Consider the following 22,625-nt stretch of genomic DNA (forward strand, 5'->3'; position numbering starts at 1 on the left):
CCCGGCAACAGCTTCGGCGGCGGCGGCTTGGCCCGGCCCCAGCCCCCCTAGGCGGCGGCCGGCGAAGCGAAAGCGCGGCGACGGCGGCGGCGGCGGCGGCGGCAACGGGCGGGCGGCGGGACGGACGCAGCCGAACCCGGCGACGTACGCAAGCACGCAGCTCGCGAGCACGCGCCTCCAGCCCCCCCCCGCCCTTCCCGCGAGAGGAGGGTAACAGGAGGGAGCGCGCGTTCGCTTCCCGCCCGGCCGGGGCTTGCCCGGGGGCGCGCCGGCGCGGGGCGGGGCCAGGTGATCGACAGGCGGCGCGGGCGGTGCGGGGGCCTTCAGTCCCCGGGCACGTTCTCTCGCGAGCTTGGCGCGCAGCGCCTGCGCCGCCCTCCGTAGCCCGTTGGCTTTCCCCCTTCTCCCCTTCCCCCCGGAAATGTCCGCACCTCCCCCATAGCTCTTCGAATATTTCTGCATTTGTCCTTTGATCCAGGAGTGGTTTCGACTTTAGAGTAGATTTGGAATTAAACCTGGCTTCTAACCGCCTAAGTATCTGACCTTGGTGTCGTTACGCGCCTCCCTTTTGAGCTTCGTTTGTCTTCTCTGTAAAAGGGGGAGAGTAATTCCAGCCTTCCAGCGTTGTTTTGAGAATTATAGGCGTACTGTCCCCAGCACATCTTAAGTGCCTAATAAAGTAACGCCAATATTACTTTAAAAATAGGATGACTTGCTTCAGTGGAAGCGGTGTGGAAAGTGGAGAAGGCTGGAACTTTGGAGCTAGATTAGGCTTGGCACTGGCTAAATTAACTAGACCAACTTAACCTATTTTCTTTTAAATCTCTTTTCTAACTTGTAAAATTAGAATAATTTATCCCATCTCAGTGGACTACAGGGCAACTAAAAGTATATGTGGAAGGGTTTGGAACAGTATCTGGAACATGGTAGGAGCTCAATAAATATTGGTTCCCTTCTCACTAACCCAGTTTACCTGGAACCACAAAGGAGTTTTGTTTCTTTGCTGTTTTTACTTTAAAAGTTATATGTTGAAGCGAAAGAGAGGCATGGACATATATACACTACCAAACGTAAGGTAGATAGCTAGTGGGAAGCAGTCGCATAGCATAGGGAGATCAGCTCGGTGCTTTGTGACCGCCTGGAGGGGTGGGATAGGGAGGGTGGGTGGGAGACGCAAGAGGGAGGGGATATGGGAACATATGTATAACTGATTAATTTTGTTATAAAGCAGAAACTAACACACCATTGTTAAGCAATTATACTCCAATAAAGATGTAAAAAAAATTATATGTTGAACGGATAATTCATTAACTGGTTTAAATGATATACAGTGAAACGTCTTCCCATCTCTGTCCTCTGGCGGCCCAGAGGCAGACAATATAATGTTTCTTAAATGTCCTTTCAGAGGTTTTACACAGGTAAAGCAAATGGTGGTGTACTATACATACAGTTCTGCACTCAGTATAATTTGAAAATCATTCCATTAGAGTACAAAAAGAGCTTCCTCAGGACTATTTTATGGCTCATAATATGCCATTTTATACACAGTAATTTCTTTAATCAGTGCCCTAGGAAAGGACGTTTAGATGGAAACCTTTTAACAGCTTCACTAACTTTGTATATATACATATATGTAGGATCTATTCCTAGAAGTAGGATAGTTGGGTCAAAGGACGTTGAGATAGATTGAAACCTTTTGTTATAACAGCTTCAGTGAGTAACTTTGTATATATACATATATGTAGGATCTATTCCTAGAAGTATAATAGTTGGGTCAAAGGGTGTGGGCAAACATAGTTCTGATAGATATTGCTCAATTTTCCGCAAGCACCTGTTTCTCCATCTCCTCATCAACACGTTATGAAACGTTATGATCGTTGTCAATCTGATAGCTGAAAAATGGTATCTTGGGATAATTTAATTTGCAGTTACGTTGAGTGGAGTGAGCCTCGTATGTTTAAGACACATATTTTCCTTTCTCTGTTTATATTTTTTGCCCATTTTTCTTATTCATAGGAGCTATGTATTAGGAAAATTAGCTCTTTGTCAAATGAGTTGCAAACATTTTTTCCCAGTTTGTTGACTTTTGACTTTGCCTAGAGTGCTTTTCTGCCATGCAAAAACATTGTATGTTTATGGGATCGAATTTATCCTTTATTTTTCTTTGATTCTGGATTATGTGTTATAGTTTGAAAGGCCTTCCTCACTCTGAGGTTTAAATTTTTTTTTTTTTAAACCTCCCCTGGGGACTGCCCCGGTGGTCTAGTGGCTAAGACTCTGCGCTCCCAATGCAGGGGGCCCAGGTTGGCAACTAGATCCCACATGCATGCCACAACTAAAGATTCCGCATGCCGCAGCTAAGATGTGGTGCAGATAGACAGATAAATCCACGATGCAAGGAAGATCCCTCGTGCTGCAAATAAAACCGGGCGTAGTCAAACAAACAAAACCTCCCATGGTTTATTCTGTTACTTTTAGAACTGATTTTTATGCTGCAGTCCTGATCCGTTTGGTATTTTGTAAAGTGTGAGGATCATAGTGCCTGTATTATGAAGAACCAGTGCTAAACTTGGTTGTTAAATAATCTGCTCAACCTATTGTACAGATGGGAAAGAACCCTGCCCACCGATATACCTGTCTCCAAAACCTGCTCCTCTTCTGGAGCTTGCTAACTCAGGGAGTGGCACCTCCTTCCAGGAAGGTGCCAAAGTTCCACCTTCACGCACCTCATTCACTCTATCTTGTTGATTCTTCCTTCTAAATATTCACGAATCCATTCACTTCACTCCCACTTAGCTAAGCCAGTTCCGGCCTCGTCATATTGTTCACACATCAGGGCTTTAACATGCTGCTCCCCCTGCCTGGAACATGGCTGACTTCTTATTCAGGACTCAGACCTTCCTTGCCCACCTTCTCTCAAGTACCCCCCATCACTATGATATCACTTTATTTTTTCTTTCACAGAGCTTGCTACACTCTGTAATTACCTCATTTATTCACTTGTTCACTGTCTTTCTCCTCCACTAGAATGTAAGCTTCCTGGTATCATGGGCCACGATGTTTGGCTCCTGCTGTATCCCTGGCACTTCTGACAGTGCTTTTCACATATCGGGTGTTCAAACTATTTACCGAATTAATAAGTGAATGAGTTCTCACCTGGATTACTTCAGTGGCCTCCTGCTTTTTTTCATGCTTCCCCGTGAGACATAGACTCAGGGAAATTCTGAGTGACATGTCAATTATTACTGAACAAAATCAAGGAGTCCTGAGAAAAGAGGGAGCTCAAAGTCCAACTGTGGGGCCAGAGGAACTGGGGTTGACTGGCATGCTGACCAGACAGGGTCAGGGGACCTGGCCTCTGGTGCCAGCTTGCTTCCTGGTATGTGACCTTGAGCAGCTCACTTCCTCTCTCAGCATCTTCCTCTTCTGAAAAGTGGTGATATTAAAACCTCAGTGACACAGGGAAGTTGTAAAAATCAAATGCAGGTACGTGTGGAAGTGCCCGTACACTGTAAAGGGTCAGGGACATAGGGCAAGCTTTCTTCCCTCTCAGAGGGTGCTAACTCACCTGCGGGTGGGCCCTCTGTCTTCCCAGGATCTTCCTGCCTTCAGATGCAGGCAGATGCTGTGCCAGGACTGAGTTTTTCTTCCACCATTTCCTCCAGCTGCCCAAGCTGGGCCCAGCGTCCTACCCAGGGCATGGTACCTGTCAATAAGCAGGGGGCTGGCGGGAGCTGCTGACAGCTTCCAGGTACCAGGGCAGAGATGCCTGGCACACAGGTTAATGCAAGAACCTCTTTCTTCCGGGCATCGGTTTTTTCCCTGAGGAAAGCAGGGTTAATTGGTGTCCCAAGACACCAGACAGTCATCAATATTATGACAGCGGCTGTAGGCAGTTGAAGGGTGGATGATTCCAGAAGACAACAGGGAGAGCCAGTCATTAAGCTTCAGGGCTTCAGGTGCACCCAAGCTTTGGTTTAGGAGGTCATGCCTGATTGTCCTCCTTTGGTCTCCTGGAGCCAGAGTTCCTCCTTCAGCCACTTAAAAAGTATATTGTTTACTTAGTGGGCCCGAAGAGCTGTCCCAACTCCACAGAGAGATTATTCAGCCTGAAAATGAAAAACAATCTCCTGTACTTGTTAAGTAGGGAAGCGATGATCCATCTTAAGTCAGATTCCCTTTTGACATTGTTTTGCCTCAGGCTCCTTTCCTCTGCTGGCCTCATTAAATGTTGGTAATCCCTATGTTGGTCTTCAAAATTTAGGGAGACTTTACTTATCCGGGAATTTCTGATTATCTCTTCCTTTAGCACCTCCTTTCTCCAAATTGTCCCCCCAGGTTGCTGCCAGAGGGATTTTTCTGAACCACAGTTCTGATCTTCTGGCTCAGAAATCTTTTGTTCCCTACTGCCAGTAGGGTGAAGTCCAAATTCCTTAGCTGGGAATCACACACTGCCACAATTCAGACTGTGATTTTGTGAAATTTTCAGCTTCAGATGGATTGACAGGATTTCAATATAAATTAAATCATAGAATATGTATCATTTATGATTAGGTTCAGAGAAAGCCCAAACACTAGGGGCTTAAATAACACAGAAGCTTATTTCTCAAGTCCTCAGGTGGGCAGTCAGTGTTTCTGGGTCTCAGGGACCCAGGCTCCTTTGATCTTGTTGCTGTCCCATTCTCAACATGGTCAAAGATGGCTGTGCAAATTCCATGTTTGTATCCCAGCCAGGAGGAAGGTGAAAGGGGAAGGAAAGGGTACAGGATGGGTGCCAGCTATATTTTAAAGAGGTTCCTAAGAAATGGACACCTAGCACCTCTGCTTACATCACATGTGCCAGATCTTGTCAGCTGCGAGGCAGGGAAACTGTTTATTCCAGCCCACCATGTGCCCGCTTAAGAGTCATCAGTTTTAATTCTTAGCAATAGAATGGTTATTTGGGGAAAACGAGAAGATTCTGACATAAATGTTCTGCCTCTATAACTTAGCCTGGTCCCTTAGTCTGTAATGCTTGTCTCCCTCCCCTGCCTGAGAAAATACTATCATCCTTTAAAGCCCAACATCAGCTCCAGCTCCAGGGACTTCCCTGGCGGTCCAGTGGTTAAGACTCCGTGCCCCCAATGCAGGGGCCATGATTTCGATCCCTGGTCGGGGAACTAACATCCCTCATGCCAAATGGAGCAGCCAAAAAAAAAAAAAAAAAAAAAAAAAAAAAAATCAGCTCCAGACCCCCAGAGGTACTATTCCCGGGACACTCTGCACACCCCCGAGGTCTCTAACCGTGATGTGGTGTTATGAACCTTCCTCCCACCTGTCTGCCCACTATGAGTCTCTACCAGGGGCCCGATCCTTCTCCATGGCTGCAGGCTCATCGCATCCCCTAAGCCCAACCCTGTGGAGGCCCCCTGCAGAACCTAATCCTAACTTTCACTCCTGTAGGCTCTGGGCAGCCTCCCGCTCCCTCTCAGACTTTTTGCACTTTCCCCCATTGACCAACTGCACAAATCATCCATCCCACTGATCTTGAGGATACAGAACGGGAGGGACTTGGGTGAGCTGCGGCTGATTCTGAGCCCAGGTGTACAAGGTGGCAAATCTTACCCAGAGGGCACCTGTAGACCTTTCCCAGCCCCAGGATGAAGCCGAGTCCTTTTCTCAAGAGGACACACAAGATGCTCCCGAGGACAAGAGGATGATGCCAGGGCCCAGGTATGTGCTGGCATGTAACTAGCCTTCAGAGCCAGTTTTCCACATCACTCCACTGCCTAAAATCCCTCAGTGCCTCCCCCATGTCTTGGGGGCAAGTCCTGTGCCTTCCTGCTCTGACTGCTGCCCACTGCTCCCATCTCAGTCTTCATACTCCCCCCACGTCCTAGGCAGCAGCTATACTTACCTGTGGGCAGTTCCCCGACTGCTAGGCTCTCCAGGGCTGCCAGACTCTCACAAGTGCTGTTGGCTTTGCTTGGTACACCTTCTCCTGCTGGGCCTTAAGATTGGCTGTGACCATACTTCCTCTGGGAGGCCTTCCTTAAACCCTCAGGCAGAGCTGCTGTGTCCCCACAGCCCTCCGAACACCTCTGTATCAGCAGCCTCATGAGTATGCTGTGCACTAGGCTTAGCTACTTGCGGGCCAGCCCCGCGTCACTCACGGGCAGCCCTGGCCTCAGGCACATGCTAGGCTCTCAGTAAGTCCCCCCGCAGTGGGGCTCTAGAGCTCAGGGACAGAGGGCCAGGTGATGAGGGAGACACCCCAAAGCCTCTGGTTCTTTGCTTTGAGTGAGTGGATCATGAAGCAAACACCAAAAACTCACATAGTGTCAAACTCTTCTCTTTGTCTGAATAAAGCTACTCATTTTTCAGGGCCCACTTTCAAGCTTCACCTCAGGGAGGCCTAGGACAGGATCTTGGTTAGGCGCTCACAGCACCTCACGCGTGTCTTCTTTTGCACACTCATCACTATGGTAACTGTCGTGGGACCAGTGGTTTGATGCGGGGTTTCTCAACAGCGGCACTGTGGACATTTGGGCTGGATGAGCCCCTGCTGAGGGAGGCTGTGCTGTGCACTGTAGGATGCTGTAGCAGCATCACTGGCCTCTACTCACTAGGCACTAGTAGCACCCCCTCAAATATGATAACCAGTGTCCCCTGGGAGTAAAATGAGCTCAGGTTGAGAACCACTGGTGTAACATCTATCTCCCCAGTTAGAATGGAAGTTCCATGAGGATGGCCCAGGCACCTGAGACCCCATTTCCTTGGTTTCTCAGCCTGGCATTCACTCCTCTGTGGAGCTGATCCTCCCCCTGTCCCAGATTGAGCCGAAGGCCGCCTGAGAATGAGTCAAACCTTCCTTTTCAGAAGATTCTCCTCTGTGGGCTTGAAGGGCTTGAGGGCAGAGATCTGTTTTACTGGCTTTTGTACCTGCCAGCCCGGCCAAGGCTTTGCTTTCAGGGCAGTCAGGAAGTGATGGCTGGAGGATAGGTGGAGGGTAGGCAAGGGTGGCTTCTAGTGCTGGGAGCTGGCAAGGGATGGTCCTTCTTATTAGGGGTGACTTCTATTGGTTTTTTTTGTTTGTTTTTTTAGGAAGTTCGGACTTTATTAGATACCCGGGGGCTGGCCCCAGGGAAAGCCTTGGCTGGCCTCCCAATTCTCCGACTCAGAAGTGGCGGTGGGGAGAGGAGCAGACTGCGGAAGGCAGAGGGCCCCAACTGGGGGGCCCGAAACCAGTCCTGCTGATCCGTCTCCCCTCCCACTTGGCTCCGGCTCCTCTGGGGTTATCACATCACATGGTGAGGATCTGCTTGGAAGACACGAAAGGCTGCATGGATGCTTCTAAGGCACGCTGGTAGTCCTGCAGTGGGACCTCGGAGCAGGCAGGGGCCGTGAGCTGGCCTCGGTGGATGAGATCGCACAGCGTGAGGATCAGCTCCTTGAACTGGTCTGTGGGAGGTTGGAGGGTGTCAGACGGGGGAGCAACCGCAGGGCTCGGTGAGGGGACGCGCGGGCTTCCCCTGCTGGCAGGAGCTGGTGCTGGGCTTCAGGGAAGCCTCGAGAGCCCTGGGCTCGGCCAGGGACACGGCGGCCACTGTGAAGGCGGCCTGGGGCCCGCCTGTGCTCAGGACAGTGAGGGCCAGGGTGGGGAAAGAAGCACGGGGAGCAGCCCCAGGAGCTGACGGGCAGGCAGAGTGGTGCTGTGATGGCTCAGACCCACAGGACCTGACTGGGTGTAGCGGGGAGTCCTGAATGGTGGGAGGGCGGAATCACTCAGAGGGGCAGAAGCCGGAAGAGGCATGGGGAGGGGGTGGGTGGTGCCTGGCACACCAACAGATGTGGAAAAGAGGAGCTCTGCTCAGGAAAAAGAGCCTTCCCTGAGAGCCCAGGCTCCCTCAGAACCGCACCAGCAGAAGCCACCAACGCCCCCTCCCAGGCTTGCCTCCCACTAAGGACCCAATATGGTAGAGGAAGATGAGAAGTGAAGGCCTTGGCTGAGAAGTACTTTTTCATAGACATCAATTCATTCAACATTCAAATCGAATCGTATCCCCTGCTTAAAACACTTCAGTGCTTCCCATTTCCCTTTAAGATCCAGTCTGAGCTCCTTAAAGAGGATTATAAAGCCTTTCGTAATCTGGCCACAACCTATCTGTCCGGCTTCCCACTCTCTACTGGGCTTTAACACATGCTATTTTCTCTGCTTGGAACACCCCCTTCAGACGACCACTTCCCTCCCCGTCACTGGGATAACTCCCCGCCATTCCTCAGCCCAGCTTGGGGTTGGTGGTGGTCACAAGGTGGGGAGCCAGTCCTCCAGGAGAGGAAGAATAGTGTGCTGGCTCAGGTTCTGGAGTCAGAGAGACCGGCTGTTCACATCCTGGCTGCACACCCCTTAGGTGGGGATGACTTGGGGCAAGCTACTTCACTACTCTGAGCCTCTGTTTCCTCCTGTGTCAAACAGAGCTGACAGTAGTTTAAACAATTATGACATTTAAACTGAGGCAGAGGTTAAGTAACTTGCCCAATGTCCCACAGCTCGCTCAGCAGAAACCCATAGCCAGTAATGGTGGAAGCAGGATTTGGGCCTGGGCAGGCCGGTTCCAGAGTCTGTTCTCTTTCCTTGGCTGTCTTCCATGACAGTCTTCCCCACTGTCAGCTCCTCAGGAGGGCGGCAGGGGGTGCCTTGTTCAATATGGTGCCCCAAGGACTAGCCCACTTTAGTCCAATAACTATTTGCTGACTGTAGCTGTATTCAGAGACTGTTTTCCTTTATCCTGTTGTGGGCCTGGGGGTCCAATCACCTCTCCAGGGCTCAGAGTGGCTGGTCACTTCTGCAGTAGGCACTGCCCTCATGTGACCCTTGGTAATGGGGCCATCATCCACTTACCTGGGCTGTGGTCCTTCTTCCACTGGGATAACCAAAAGCCCCGAAGTTTGAGATCCTTAAAAATGAGCAGGCTCTGTGGACACAGGAAGGACATACTGGGGCTCTGAGGGCAAGAACTTCAGGCACTGCTTAAGGTATGGGTTCCCCCAGGGGCGGGGGGCACTGCCTGAGTTTAGACAACGGTGGTGTCCAGGCCCTTGTCTCCAGGCACTCCCCCACCCTGCCCCACCAGCTTACCACAGAGGCGACGACAGGCTGCTTGGCCATCCCCCCATAGGTCACCATGGTTCCTCCAGGCCTGAAGGGTCCAGAGAGAAGACAGTGGTCGCAGGGAGAGACAGAGGCCTTCTTGAACCAGTTACAATGCATCTATTCCAAGCCTGGTTCCTAAACCTCGTTCTCAGAATCCCCGGGAAGGGTTCAAAAATACAGGTCCCTAGGCCCGCCCCAGACCTAATGAATTGGGAAGCAAAGCTCTGTACTAAAAACGACAGAAAACAAACAAGCAAGCAAACACCCCCTGCAGACGACCTCGATGTCTAGCCAGGGTTGGGAGCCCAGAGTTAAGCTCCCAGTCAGGCTTTGCAGAAGAGCTGCAGAGAAGAATACTACGCTGAGCAAAGCTCACAACCCGAGTCGTGAGTGGAGCCGGAAGTAGATCGGGCCAGGCTTTACTCCACTGTCGGTGTATGACGCTGGGCAACATGTCCACAGCGGGCCACACTGCCTCTCCTGTACATGCTCCAGCGAGACGACGCGGCTCAGGAACGGTGTGGACAGTGCAGAGGACAATGGCAATTGTCAGGACCTGCTGTCTGACACCCACACCCACCCCAGCGGTCAAACAGGAGAGGGGCTCATATAATTTTTAAAAGGTAAGCTAGGACTTCACATGCCTGGCTTAACCTGTGCTCCCCTCCCCACTCCCCTGGTTCTTTTAGGAGTTTGTTGATCCATTTTGGGACAACACGAGGGAGGCTCTGTGAACTCCAGGATGGAAGAAGCTGCTGAGAGAGGCAGGTAACTCTCTGTGCCTGAGGCCGGGGGCCAGTCTGGTCTTAAGTTCCCTTCAACTGCCACCTGCTCTGGAAAGTAGCTCCTGCATGGTGGGGGGCGAGCCCTCCCTCTGTGGACCCGCATTACACTTGATCTAATCAGAATGGCTACCGAATACTGGGTGTTTACTATGAGCCAGGCACAGGTCTGAGCACTTCACATGTGCTGGCCAGTGAATCCTCACAGTAACCCCAAGGGAGGATTTTATGACTCCTATTTCACAGACAAGAAAACTGGGGCCCACCTCTCATTTGTAGAGCGCTGTGTACAGACCTCAGAGCCCCTTGGACTCACCTTCTGAGGCAGAAAGGGTTTATATCCCCCCATTTTACTGATGAAGGGACTGAGACCTGGATCGTTTTTCACATACTGCTTAACTTTTCATAGGTCCACAGCTAGTAAGCACAAGCCACATGGGGATGGCAGTTGGCCTCGGAGGCTGCCCAGAGTAGGGCTGAAGAGGTATGCTCGGAGCCACAGCAACTCGGGCAAGCTGACTACCCTCTCTGGGCCTCATCTGGACGGGGATGGGAGCAGTACCCCTCACCTAAGCGATTGTGGAAGGGGTACATCATGCACTCTGCACAGTCTGGTGCGTGGTAAACACTCTGTGATTGTGACTACAGCTCTCTGGTCACATGACCCAAATTCCCATCCAGCCTGAGTTCTAGAGGGTTCCCTCAGTGTCTCAGCCATCTAGGTACCCTGTGGCTACTGAGTGCTAGCAAATATGAGTTAACAAATGTTGGTGCTCTAGTTGGGAAGTGTCCTTTCAGGCGCCCTTCAATTCGAGAAGATTATATTAAAGGAAAAAAAGAAGGAAAGGACATGCACTGTCAACACTGTCAACATGTCATCCCCCTCTGTGGTGGGATGATAGGTAAGCTTTGTGCTTAATTTTTCCTTTGTACTTTTACATGCTTTCAAGATGTTTTGTTAACAGCATGATGTTACCTTTAAAATTAGAATCTATTTTTAAAAGCTAATAAAAAATTTAAAAGCTAATAAGCTAGGACTAAGTGACTTTTTCAGATGCCCCTAGGTTATGAATCCTTACCCGTTCCCCTATCACAGAGCGCCCAGGAGTCTACTTCTGGGGTCCCTAGGAGAACAGAGCCAGATGGTCATCTGTAAAGGAGGAGGCTGAGAAAGGGAGGGCCCAGGAAACTAGGACGTGACGTGGGTCCCATCTTCCTACTCAGGGTCGTGCTGACCTGGCCTTGGCCTGCACTGGCTACTGGGACTTGGTCGCTCGGTGGCCCTCCTGGCTAAATCCCGGGAGGGCGCCTTTGTGCACTGGACCCACGGGGCCGAGGGACTTACGCCAAGTGCCGCAGCAGCTCCGTGGAGCTTTTCCCGCCGACACAGTTGAGAGCAAGCTGAGGCTGGGGCACGTCCTGGAAAAGAAGGGACCTGCAGTGAGTGAGCTAACCCTCTGTGGTGTGGCTTGAAGCTTGCTAAACAGCACTTCCCTGGCCCAAGGGCTGTGTCAGGAAGGAGCGAAGAAAGTGGGACAGTCATGCCTTCCAACTCCGTCTGGGAAGGGCCTTTTCTTTACCAGCTTAATCCTGTTATGTTTTAGGATTTTGTTCAAAACTCACCTCCTCTGGGAAAGAACAGACAAAGGGCACCTATGTTCTGTTTTGACGGACTTCATTTCCCCCTCTTCTCAGCACTTACAACTCAGTTTATATTAGATGTGCTGACCTACTGCTTTAGAAATGTTCTCAAGAGGCGTGTGTTCTCAAGTAAGTGTGTGTCCGATCCCTCCAGGGTTCAGTGATAAGAGGCTGAGATGTGGTTCGGTCACTTACTAGGTGTGCTGGGCAGGGTTAAGGGGCTTTGAATTCAGAGAGGCCTGGGACCAGCCCAACTCCACCACTTATGACTGTGTGGTCTCAGTAAAGTCCTTTCTTTTTTTCCAAGTCTTCGTTTTCTCACCTATAAAATAGATAGCACCTACTTTGTAGAGCTTTTGTGGGGATTATCAGATAAAATATAAGGCAGATGCCTTGGAAAAGTAACTTCTTTTCTTTCTCTTCCCTCCTGTACCTCCGTTTCCTCAGCTCTCTCCCAGCTCTGAGATTCACTTCGGCTGTGTGGGCTGATGTAGTCCACCACTAACATTCAAAACTACCAATCACACAGGGTTTCCTAAACCTTGTCTGTCTCTCCTGCCCCCTCACAGCCCCGGGCACTTAATCCATGCTTTCCCCTGGCTGAGGGAATGGGCTTTATCCTTCCACGAAAAGAGACAAAGGGAGGATTTTGGAGACAATGGGGCCAGTGCCAGCTTTTCTAATTCAAGTGAATTTCTTTCTTCAGGCAGTTGGGCCTGGAATGGAGGTGCAATGTCCCTCATCACTGATACCTTAAAGAAGTTTTTCATCTCATGCTTTCTCAGTTCCTCTTCTGTGACAACATGATGGGCCCCCAGATTCTTCAGTCTGTCGGTCAGCTTCTGGATGTCAGGTCTGGAAACCAAACACAATCCAAGGGCCTCGTCATATCTGCTCACTTTCTCCACGGAAGGCTCCCAGGACCCCTCTGCCACAGCTGTGAGAACCCGAGTTTCTCTTTGTGGGAAGCTAAGCTGGGCCTGGCCACCAGTCTCCCATCACATGCAAGCATCTCCTGGCCTCAGTTTCCTCACTGGCATGAGAGCGCACTGGGTGGTTTCTACTGCTCCTGTCGGCTCAAGGACGCTAGAAACCATCTGGGCTCTGGAGTCATTTCACTTCCTGATTTCTTCTACTGAAACGACAAACTCTGCTTCCTTTTCCCCTCTTTTCAAGGGGCTTTTCAGAGTGTTGTGCAAACACACTCCGGTCCAGGAGTGGCTCTGAGCCTCTTTACCAAGGCAAACAGAACATTTTTTTTGTTAGCACAACTGAGGGGATGGGGAACTGAAGCGAGTTATCAGTTCTCCTGCCAAGGCTGGGCTTCCCTGAAGAGACACAACCAAGTGCGTGGATGGTGAGGCTTAAGGAAGTTGGATGATATGATGGAGAGAGAACAAATTGGGAAACTAAGTTTGTCATTGGTTTGCTGTGTCTTCCTGAGCAAGTGGCTTCCTCTCTCTGATGACAAACCTGCCCCATCTCCTTTACATCTGTATTTAGTGCACTTCAAAGTATCACACAAATGCAAGGGAAACAAGGGCTCTGGGTTAGTTGGTTCAAAGAAAGAATAACACAGCTTAAAATATTCCCAAATGTGAACTGTGGTTTTAAAAACATGAGGTTTATCACAAGTCTCAGAAACTCTTAGCTGGGTCTCAGAAACTCTTAGCTGTTCACTAAGGGCCTTCTCCTTCCTGCCCTCCCTTTACATTTCAGATTCATTCATCCTATAGCCAAAAGCCACTGGACTTCAGTGCTGGTGGCTGACTCAGCTATAAGCCAGCTCCTGCCCGCAGGAAAGGAAGACCGCTTACGCAAGGGCGCCACCTGGTGGAAACATGGGCACCCGCGGGTGCCAGGCGGAAAGGCCCAAGTGGTGTGCTAGGATCAGGCCTGCCCACGCACCTGTCTCGGACCACGTTGATGGTCCTCAGGCCAAGGGCTGCGGCGATCTGGATGACTGCTTGACCCACTCCACTGTTGGATGCATTCTGGATGACAGAATCCCCTGTGGAGCCAGGAAGAGACTCAAGTTGAGACCTGTAATAGGTCAAGGGCTTCCAGCCTAGGATTCTATTATAGGGCCAGAGGTGGAGTCCTCAGACTCTGAAAGGACCCAGGACCCGGCTGCTGAGCCTTCTCAGTCCTTGGACTGTTGCTCACTCTTCTCCCGTGCCCCGCAAACCTCTACAACACCCATGAAGCCTGCCAGGATTCAGCAACTCAAGAGTTCACACTGGATGCAACTTAGACCCTGCTGTGTGAATGATTTTGCATCCTTCATCCTCCTCCCAATTTTTATGTCCTCAAGTCTCTGCTTAGGTTATTTCTTTGGCTTGCAATGTTTTCCTCTTTCATTCTCCCTTCGTTTTCAAATCCTATATATCCTTCGAAGGACAGCTCGAGTGTGGCTTCCTACATGAAGCCTTCCCAGATTCTTCCCCCGTGCACTCCCACAACACCCTGCGGCCGTCTCTGTTAATGGTCACGGTCAGCCCTGACTTATCCTTGGTTGTTATCTCAGTCTATTTCTATCAACAGGCTGCGGCTTCTCGAGGGGAAGATGCACTGCCTCAAAATGGGATTAGAACTGCACTGGAGAAACTGGCAGCCCCTGAAACAGGGACCTCCAGATAGTCTGTGGTCAAAGCCGAGGCCTAACTTTGGACTTAGCCAACGGGGGAGGCCACGGGCCATGCTGGGAAAAGCATGGGCTCTGGAACGAGACATACTGGGGTGTGAGTCCCAGCTTCTCCACTGACTGTAACGGAAAGTGAACGGGGCGGGATGAGTCCTGACCTCTTTGAACCTCAGTTTCTGCCCCATAAAACAGGAGTCCTAGAAGCAGCCACTGGGGTGCTCCTCATTAGAGCCCAGTGCTGTTGTGTCCGGGAAGGGGCTCTGTTACCCTGAAATGCTATCTGGGTTTTGAGAGGCAGCAGGGATCTCGTGCTAGAGACAGAGGACTTTCTGGAAGAAGGCCCATCCTCCTTAGCTAGGATCAGCCTACAGATCATCACCCATCAGTGGGTTATGAAACCAACCTAGTGGGTTGCAAGCTTTTTTTTTTTTTTTAAAGTTAAAATCAAGGAAAATAGAATAAAAAAACAGTGGAGTGCATCACACATAGTGAGGGTAAATATTATTCCATGAAACTTTGGTTTTCATTACATATATATTCATATACGTCTATATACTGGGTGACAGTTTAAAGCGTAATTCTTACTCTGGGTCAAAATCACACGTTTCACACCAGCCCTGGGGCAGGAAAGTGGAGAGATACACCATGGGCACTTGAGGTGGGTGGTGTCAGAATAGCCTGATGTGACGACCACAGCTGCAGCCCAAATCAGAGGGGGTCTGAGGGGAGAGGATGCAGGCGACCAAAACATCTGCTGCACTGGGACTTGAGCAAAGGTTCCTGATCACACCTGCTGGCTTTCTGCACTTAAAGAGACCTAGGGCTGCTCTGCCACAGCTGGGAGAACCGGCATTTGTCTCTGCAGGAAGCTGGGACTGGTTTTCAGTCAGACTTATGCAGAGCTGCCACCGAAGGTGATCACACTCCGGCATCTCTTCACCTCAGTTTCCTCGTCGGCATGACAGAGCTGGACTGGGTGATCTCTAGGGCCCCTGCCAGCTCCCGGATATGCGTGGTGTGTGGGGTAACCCTCCAACCACGGGGGACGGGAGTTGGTGGTAACTGGCCCAGCCTCCTGTCACTTGGAGGTTAGATCTGAGGAGGGTTCTGTGAGGGCCTGTGGAGGGTCCCCAGCAGGACTGGGCCCCGGTTGCCCACGGCAGGAATCAGCTTTCGCTGGCTCTTCCTCCTTCCCTGTCCCTGTCCCCAGTCCCTCACTCCTGCTTCCTGGGGTCACCTCCCCAGCGAACTGTCGGCCCCCAGTTCTTTTCTTAGGCTCTGCTTTCAGGGGAACCTGGAATCAAACACCTGGCTTTGTCATTTCCTTGCTGAGTGATCTCATGCAAATAATTTACCTCTCTGGACCTCAGTTTCCTCATTTATAAAAAGGGAGAATGATAACAGCAGTGCACCTTTACTGTGCTGCATGCCAGGCCCTGTGCTAAGTGTCACACGGCATGTTTCAGTGAGCCCTCAGAACCCCTTACTCTCCATTTTACGGATGAAAAGTCTGATGATCTGAGAGGTCAGTTCCCAGTTAGTGAGGCGAAGCTGGGGTTCAGACCCGTGCTGTGGACCTCACTGCACCGCTCTGATGTCCAGTGCATCTGACAGGGCAATGCATGGAAAGGCACGTATGTGGCCTGGAAAGTGCTCTGGCAGTGCTGAGCGGAAAGACTAACACTAAGTTCAGCATTTTATTGAAAACACAGGGACTGTGTCTATGTTGTCTGGCTTTGTAGCCCCAGAGCTCAGCACAGCTCCATACGATTTTGCTGAATGACAGAATTCCAGCCCAAGCTCTAGGGAATGTGACCCTTCAGCGGTTTTCTAGGGTGTACTCCTCATGAGGTTTCAGCATGTTTTCCAGGATCCAAGCTAACATCTTTCCATGTAAAGCAACACCACCACCCAGGTTGGGGCCGTCTTCCTCGCACGTAAGTTCCCAGGCCTCAGGGCCGGGACAGGGGTCACACCCCAGTCAGGAGTGCCCGGCCTGCCCGCCCACTGCGGTTCCTACCTGGCCGCAGCTGCTCAAAGTCCATCAGCATCCGGTAGGCTGTACAGGGGTTGACGCCCAGGGTGGCGGCGCTCTGAAGAGGGATGTCGCTCGGAATGGAGATGAGCGTTTCCTCGCTGAACACAGCCTCGGTCCGCCAGGTTCCTAGGTGGGAGGAGGCCAGGGGAGTAAGGAAGGACCCCCTGCATGCCCAACCCCACTCCCCCTCCTCAGTGGATGGGCATCGAGGCCAGCGGACTTCAGTAATACTTGGAGAAAAAGGAAAATCCCAAAGCCTTTTTGAATGTCTGAGTCCTCATGATAATTACGTTATGGAGACTGTGCTATTCCCACATCAGTTACCAGTAGATTTAGCTAGTGTCACACAGCAGGTGGCTGAGGATTTCAAACTACTGGACTCTGAGGGTGAGACAGCAACATCATTACCAGGGCAAGAGAAGTTGAGAAAGCCCCATTTTCCCACTCGGCCCTCATTCTCACCTAAGGCAGGGTGACTTGGTGGTATTATGGAAAAAAGCATGAAAGCCAAAGTCAAAGGCCGAGGTGTGGGACCTGGCTTGGCTGGTCTGCTAGTCTGAGCACAGCACTAAGTCACTGAGATTTGGTTATTCTAATATGTAGATGACACTGGCAAGAAGAGCCTTGACTGGCCTCCCCAAAGAACTGCTGCACAGATCAAATTAGATATGGGAAGTGAAACAATCCTGTAAAGTGGAAAAAAATGCTCATTAACCCCCAGACCACATTCCAGTTCTAGACAAAAGAATAATAAAATGTGCAATTTAAAGTCCTCACTCAACAGGGCAGGAACTGAGGCTGTGACTTGCCCCGTCGCCCAGCTCCCCAGGCTGCCCCCTTCCGCCTGCAGATACTCATCCGGCACCGGCTGTGAGCCAGGCCCCTCCAACAACGACACAGTCCTTACGTTCGCAGTGCGCTCACTCCAGTGGAGCAGAACAGGTGAGACACGAACAAACAAGTACAAGAATTCTAAGTTATACAGAGAGAGAGAGAGAGAGAGAGAGAGAGGGAGGGAGGGGAGGGGGGGAGAGGGAGAGAGAGAGAGAGAGAGAGGGAGAGAGAGGAGAGAATTGCTTTAGATGGGAGTCAGGGACAGCTCCTCTGAGGAGGCGACAGGCTAAGAGTTGAAGGATAGAGATGCAGCCTCTCAGAATCCACAAAGAACATTCCAGTGGAGGAAGAAGCATGTGCAGAGACTCTGAGGGAGGACAGACATAGGAATGGAGCAGGAAGAATGCGCACTGGAGGGGAGAGAATGGTGGGAAGAGTGGCTGGAGACATGGCTGACTTGGCACAGGCTGGACGGACGGCATACAGGCTTTCATGATCTTGACTCACAGTAACCGTGTGTTACAGTCTAACTCAGTACATGTACATACGTAAATACGTGTACACATACACAGATTCATAACAGAAACCGAAGTTTCACGGAACAATACTTACCCTACTCTATGGGATGTACTGTTATTTTCTATTCTATTCTGACCAACTTTTTTAACAAAAGAAAAATTCTGTTTGCAACCCACTGGATTGATTTCGCTAATGGGTCACAGCCTGCAGTCTGAAAAACATAAGGGCTCAGGGTCATGGCATAAAGAACGGATTTTATTTTAGTGAATAGGAAGCTTTAATTTTCTTTTTTATTTATTTATTTATTTATTATGGAGCTGCACTGCACAGCATGCGGGATCTTAATTCCCCGACCAGGGATCGAACCTGTGCTCCCTGCAGTGGAAGCACAGAGTCTTAACCACTGGCCTGGCAGGGAAGTCCCAGGAAGCTTCCAGGAAGCTTCTAATTTTAGAGAAGTCTGAGGTGATTGGATTTATGCTTTAAGATCACTTGGTTGCTGCGTGGAAAAGACTGTGGCGGGGGAGCGGAGGGGTGGGCAGAGTGGGAACAGGGAGGCCGATCAGGGGGCTTCTGGAGGGGCCCAGATGAGAGGTGACGGGTCCCTAGACTTTGGCAGTGGGGATGAGGAAAAGTAGATGGATTCGAATTATGTTTTGAAGATAGAATCAACAGGATTTGATGAGCATTGGGTGACAGGTCCTCCTCACCTGTGCAGGAGGGATCCTGTATAAAGCAGAGAGTCAGACAGATGCAGATTCAAGCCCTGGCTTGCCGCGCACTTGCTAAGTCACCTCAGGGAAATGACTTGGAGCCTTGTTGGCTTGGCGTCTGGTGGCTGTGATGTCTCAGGGGCCCTCGGCCTACCCTTCCAAAGCTTTCGAGTGTGACTCATGACCCAGTGGCTGGGGTTCTGACAGTCCCCTGGCTGTACGTGGTCCAGTGTGGGGAGCAGGGGCCAGCCTAGACCACTAACTGTGTTGCAGGAGGGGAGAGCCAAGGTGGGCTTTAGGGGCCAGGAACTGGCGATAGGAGGCAGGAACACTCTTTATTAAAGGCTGTGTCAATCCCAGAGTAGATTTCTGGCTGAGAAAACAAGAGGTTGAAAAACTGAAGGACTGCTTTGGAGTCCAGGAGGCGCCTTGTCTGTCTCTGGGCTTCGTGCAGCCTGGTTTGCAGATCTTCAGCGTCATCTTCATAACTATCACCCTCATTCATCTTAGTCAACGTTTACTGTACTCTACTCTGTGCCAGATGCTTAGTGAATGGCTTTCTGTGCGTGAAATCAAAGGTGTTTTCTACTTCCCTTTAGTGGCAGGACAATGGAAATCCAAACCTTGACACGGATTTCTGGGGCTTGGCAGTCCCTAATCCTCTTAAGAGAACCTGGGTGGGATGGGACGGGGGCCGCACCCACGTCAGCCTCCAGGGCTTTAAAGTAGAAACCCTTAGGCTTTGGAGTTGGAGGGACCTGCTTAAAAGCCCTGGCTCTGCCACTCACTAGTTGTGCTGACTTTGAATGATCACTTCACCCTTTTTGAGTTGCTGTTTTTCTAATCTATGAAATACGGAGAATAACACTCCCACTATAGTGTGAAGATTAAGTGATGACATTGTACAGCCTGTCACTGTGCCTGGTACACAGTAGGTGTGGAGCATCCCTTGGTCTCCTTTTCTGATCCGAATTCCCAGGCCTGAGTTCTGAGGACTCCCATTCCACACTCACGTGCACCTGACCCTTACTCATCTCTGTCATCTAACGCAGTGGTCCCTAACCTGTGGCCCATGGGCCAAACTTGGCTCACCACCTGTTTTTGTAAATAAAGCTTCATTGGAACATAGCCCACTTTTTATGTATTATTTATGGCTATTTACATTGGCAAGGTTGAGTACAAGTGGAATGGCCTGCAAAGCCTAAAACATTTACTAATTCGCCCTTTAAGAAAAAAGTTTGCCACAAATTTAGTGTTTGCAAAGATCATTTTATGTACTCCCTCAGTTGAGACAGACAAGGCAACGACTATTAGCTCCATTTTAGAGATGAGGAAACTGAGGCTCAAAGTAGTTGTGATTTAAACAAGGTCATGGGGTGGTGGGGTGGTGGTGGTGGAAGGAGAGCCTGTATCTCATCATTGTATGTATTCCCTCAGTTGAGACAGACAAGGCAACGACTATTAGCTCCATTTTAGAGATGAGGAAACTGAGGCTCAAAGTAGTTGTGATTTAAACAAGGTCATGGGGTGGTGGGGTGGTGGTGGTGGAAGGAGAGCCTGTATCTCATTCCCAGGCTAGTGCTTGCTATGCCCCATGCTGCCTCAGGGGGCTTTGAGTGTTTCCAACGAGAAAGCCAGTTCCCACATTAGCTGGCTCTGTCTCCCTTGGGATTGGTTGCATGTGGGAAAAAGCTGGCTACAGGCACAGCAACAGCTGAGTAGCTCAATGCATGAAAAATGCCCAAGATCTGGCCAGTTGAGGACTTATCTCTTTAATGACTGCTACTCTACTAAACGGCAGTCTTCACTAGAAGAAAGACCATGCCTGTTCACTGCTGTATGTTAGAGCCTGGCACTCTCTCACATGCTCATCCTCTGCTGTGGCTACACGGGGTTCTCCTCCATTTCCCAAACTCACCCTTGTGTCTTTGCTCATTTTGTTTTCTCTAAATGCCACAATTTGGGGCGCATCTCTACCTACCAAAATTCATCCACCAAACGTCCCTTCCAATGAAGCCTCCTCCATGAAGCCCTGATCCTTCCTTAAGACTGTGTCTCTCTCACACAGAGTCACCAGAAGTGCCCTCTGCTTCCTGCGAACTTGCAGCACTCCCTTTATGGAGGTTGCTGGTTTGGAGATTTCTTCAATTAGATTTTAACCTCCTGGAGGGAAGGGGCTGTCTTATTTGATTCCCCATTGCACCCTACATTCCCTAGGGATGTAGGGATTCAGAGGCTCATAGCTCCGATCAACATGCGCCCACAGTGATGAGAGCAGGTGTATCACCTCCAGAGCAAAGGAAACAGAACTGCCGCTCTCCTGGTCCAGCTTCCATCCCCACTGGAGGTGGGTATATGGACTTAATAATAAACCCTGTGCTGCTTACTTACAGCGACAACGAACGGACGTGTACCACGTGGGTGAAATAGGATCTGCAACAACAAAAAGCTGCAGACACCTGGAGAAACTCACCCAAACCAGCATTCGCTGGAATCACCCAGTCTCCTGGCTTCACCCTGGTCACACTGCTGCCCACTGCTACGACCTGTCCAACACCTTCATTCCCTCCAACAGCAGGCAGCTTGGGAAGGAGGCCATAATTTCCTAAGGGAGAAGAGCACAGAGCATCATCTAGTGAAGCTTGGGCAGTGAAAGAGCAGGGACTTTGGAGGCCGACAGACCTCAGCCTGTTCTGGCCTCTGCCTCTGATCAGCTGTGTAACTAACCAACCTCTCTGAGCCCGAGCTTCTTCATCTGTAAAGGGGGATAATACTCCTCAGCTTCATGGTTACTAGGAAGATTAGATAAGATAATGTAGGAAATGAGCCAGCATATCGCACACTTCACAAGGGTTGGTTTGCTCCCCGCTGCAACCTTCCTAACTCAAAAAGCCTCACATTCCAGGGAGGGGAGGCCAGAGAGGGCTCACACGGTCTGTAGACGGCTCATCTGGAGAACAGCTGCTGCTAATCACAGGAATTTCACACCCACACCTGGGGAGGAATGAAAACGAGGTGGCGGCTAAGCAAAAAAGCCAATTAACATAAGCCACAGAAACCAAGGTTACCTTGGATCATATTAATGTCAGATGGATTGACAGGGGCTGCCAGCATCTTCACATGGACGTCTGATCCGCCCACAGCAGCCAGCTCCACGTTCTTCAGTCTAAGCACAAAGCCAGAGAGAGATGTTCATGTCAGTCAGGCTAGCCAGGGAGTCTTTTGCTCAAATCATCTCCCCAAAGTAGGTCAGGCAGCAACATTTTTGAGCTGCCATTGTGTGCCCGGGAATTAGGGTTGTCAAGAAAGAGAGGAGCTATAAGGAATTAGTACAGGACACAGAGTAATGCTCATTAACTGCAAGTGGAAAGTCCCTAGTGACCTTTCCACTCCACCACCCACTCGAGCGCAGAAAGTAGCTAAAACTCCTGCGGGCATTGGTTAGTAGTGGTTAGCGATGCTAAGAATCACCTGGTATATTAATATTATGGATTCTCAGGCCCCAGGGCTGACCTACTGAATCAGAATCTCTAGATAAGGGGCACCCCAAGTGGTGACATAGAGATGGCCCATGGAGTTGGAAAAGAACTCCCTGGGTGACTGTGGTTCACCCCCTGGAAGGATGTCCCTTCTGGATGAGGATCTGGTCCGTCAGAAAGGATGCTGGATGGAGAGCTGCGGGCCTCAGGTGTGAAACTCCATCACAGCACGGCTGCGTCACCGCAGGCAGGTTTCTTCCCTGCTCTAGGCCTTCGTCTCTCCATTTGTAAAATGGGGGGGATGCCACCATCACCCCCACTTGCACTTGATCACTTCCAAGAGCTCTTCCCATTTCAAGCCTGTGTGGTAACTCAGAGTGCTCAGTGGGTGCGCTGTAGACATCAGGGGACTAACGTCTTTATCCACTGGAATGTTGGTTAATGGGTAAAACCTGCCCAGTGTCAATGTCCATGTGCTTTTTTTTTTTTTTTAATAAAAGGAGACCTTCCAACCAGAAAGGACTGATTAGTGTATTAGACCAATGGATCCTCATGACTTAATTATCAGAGATTCCTTTTCTGTCTCTCTCCATACCTCTAAGACTTCATGTTTGCAGCGCTATTCTCTGCCCAAATGTACTTGTTAATAATTCTCCTTATTTTTACTTACCAAAGGCACATATAAAAGCCAACCAGAGGTTCTTAGCATTAGACAACAGTGTCACTGCACTAAGCTGATGTAATTCCACCCACTTCCTGCTGAAATCTGATCTTTTAATTATACCTGAGGCTCCACTTGGGGTAGAAGTGTGATTTCCAAGAAATGGCTTGTACTAGTAGTA

At 50.2% G+C, this 22,625-nt stretch overlaps 1 protein-coding gene across 1 annotated transcript; it reads right to left on the bottom strand.

Annotated features, from left to right (window-relative positions):
• Positions 1 to 7,088: 7,088 nt before the first annotated feature.
• Positions 7,089 to 21,433, bottom strand: MECR (mitochondrial trans-2-enoyl-CoA reductase). The gene is made up of 9 exons (XM_079696609.1): positions 21,373 to 21,433; positions 20,778 to 20,909; positions 16,221 to 16,364; positions 13,465 to 13,567; positions 12,309 to 12,411; positions 11,261 to 11,334; positions 9,119 to 9,179; positions 8,882 to 8,954; positions 7,089 to 7,440 (listed from the first exon to the last, which is right to left on the bottom strand). Exons 1-9 carry the CDS (start codon positions 21,416 to 21,418, stop codon positions 7,283 to 7,285), a joined length of 894 nt encoding a protein of 297 aa, XP_079552735.1. The 5' UTR covers positions 21,419 to 21,433; the 3' UTR covers positions 7,089 to 7,282.
• Positions 21,434 to 22,625: the final 1,192 nt, after the last annotated feature.

Source organism: Hyperoodon ampullatus (genome assembly GCF_949752795.1).
Source record: "Hyperoodon ampullatus genome assembly, chromosome: 2".
Lineage (NCBI taxonomy): Eukaryota > Metazoa > Chordata > Mammalia > Artiodactyla > Ziphiidae > Hyperoodon > Hyperoodon ampullatus.

Coding starts and splice junctions, on each gene's coding strand:
- MECR (XM_079696609.1), bottom strand. CDS start 21,418: ATGCTGGCAGCCCCTGTCAATCCATCTGACATTAATATGATCCAAG. Junction 11,335..12,308: donor AGATGAAAAACTTCTTTAAG/GTATCAGTGATG, acceptor CTTCTTTTCCAG/GACGTGCCCCAGCCTCAGCT. Junction 7,441..8,881: donor GAAGAAGGACCACAGCCCAG/GTAAGTGGATGA, acceptor AACCTCCCACAG/ACCAGTTCAAGGAGCTGATC.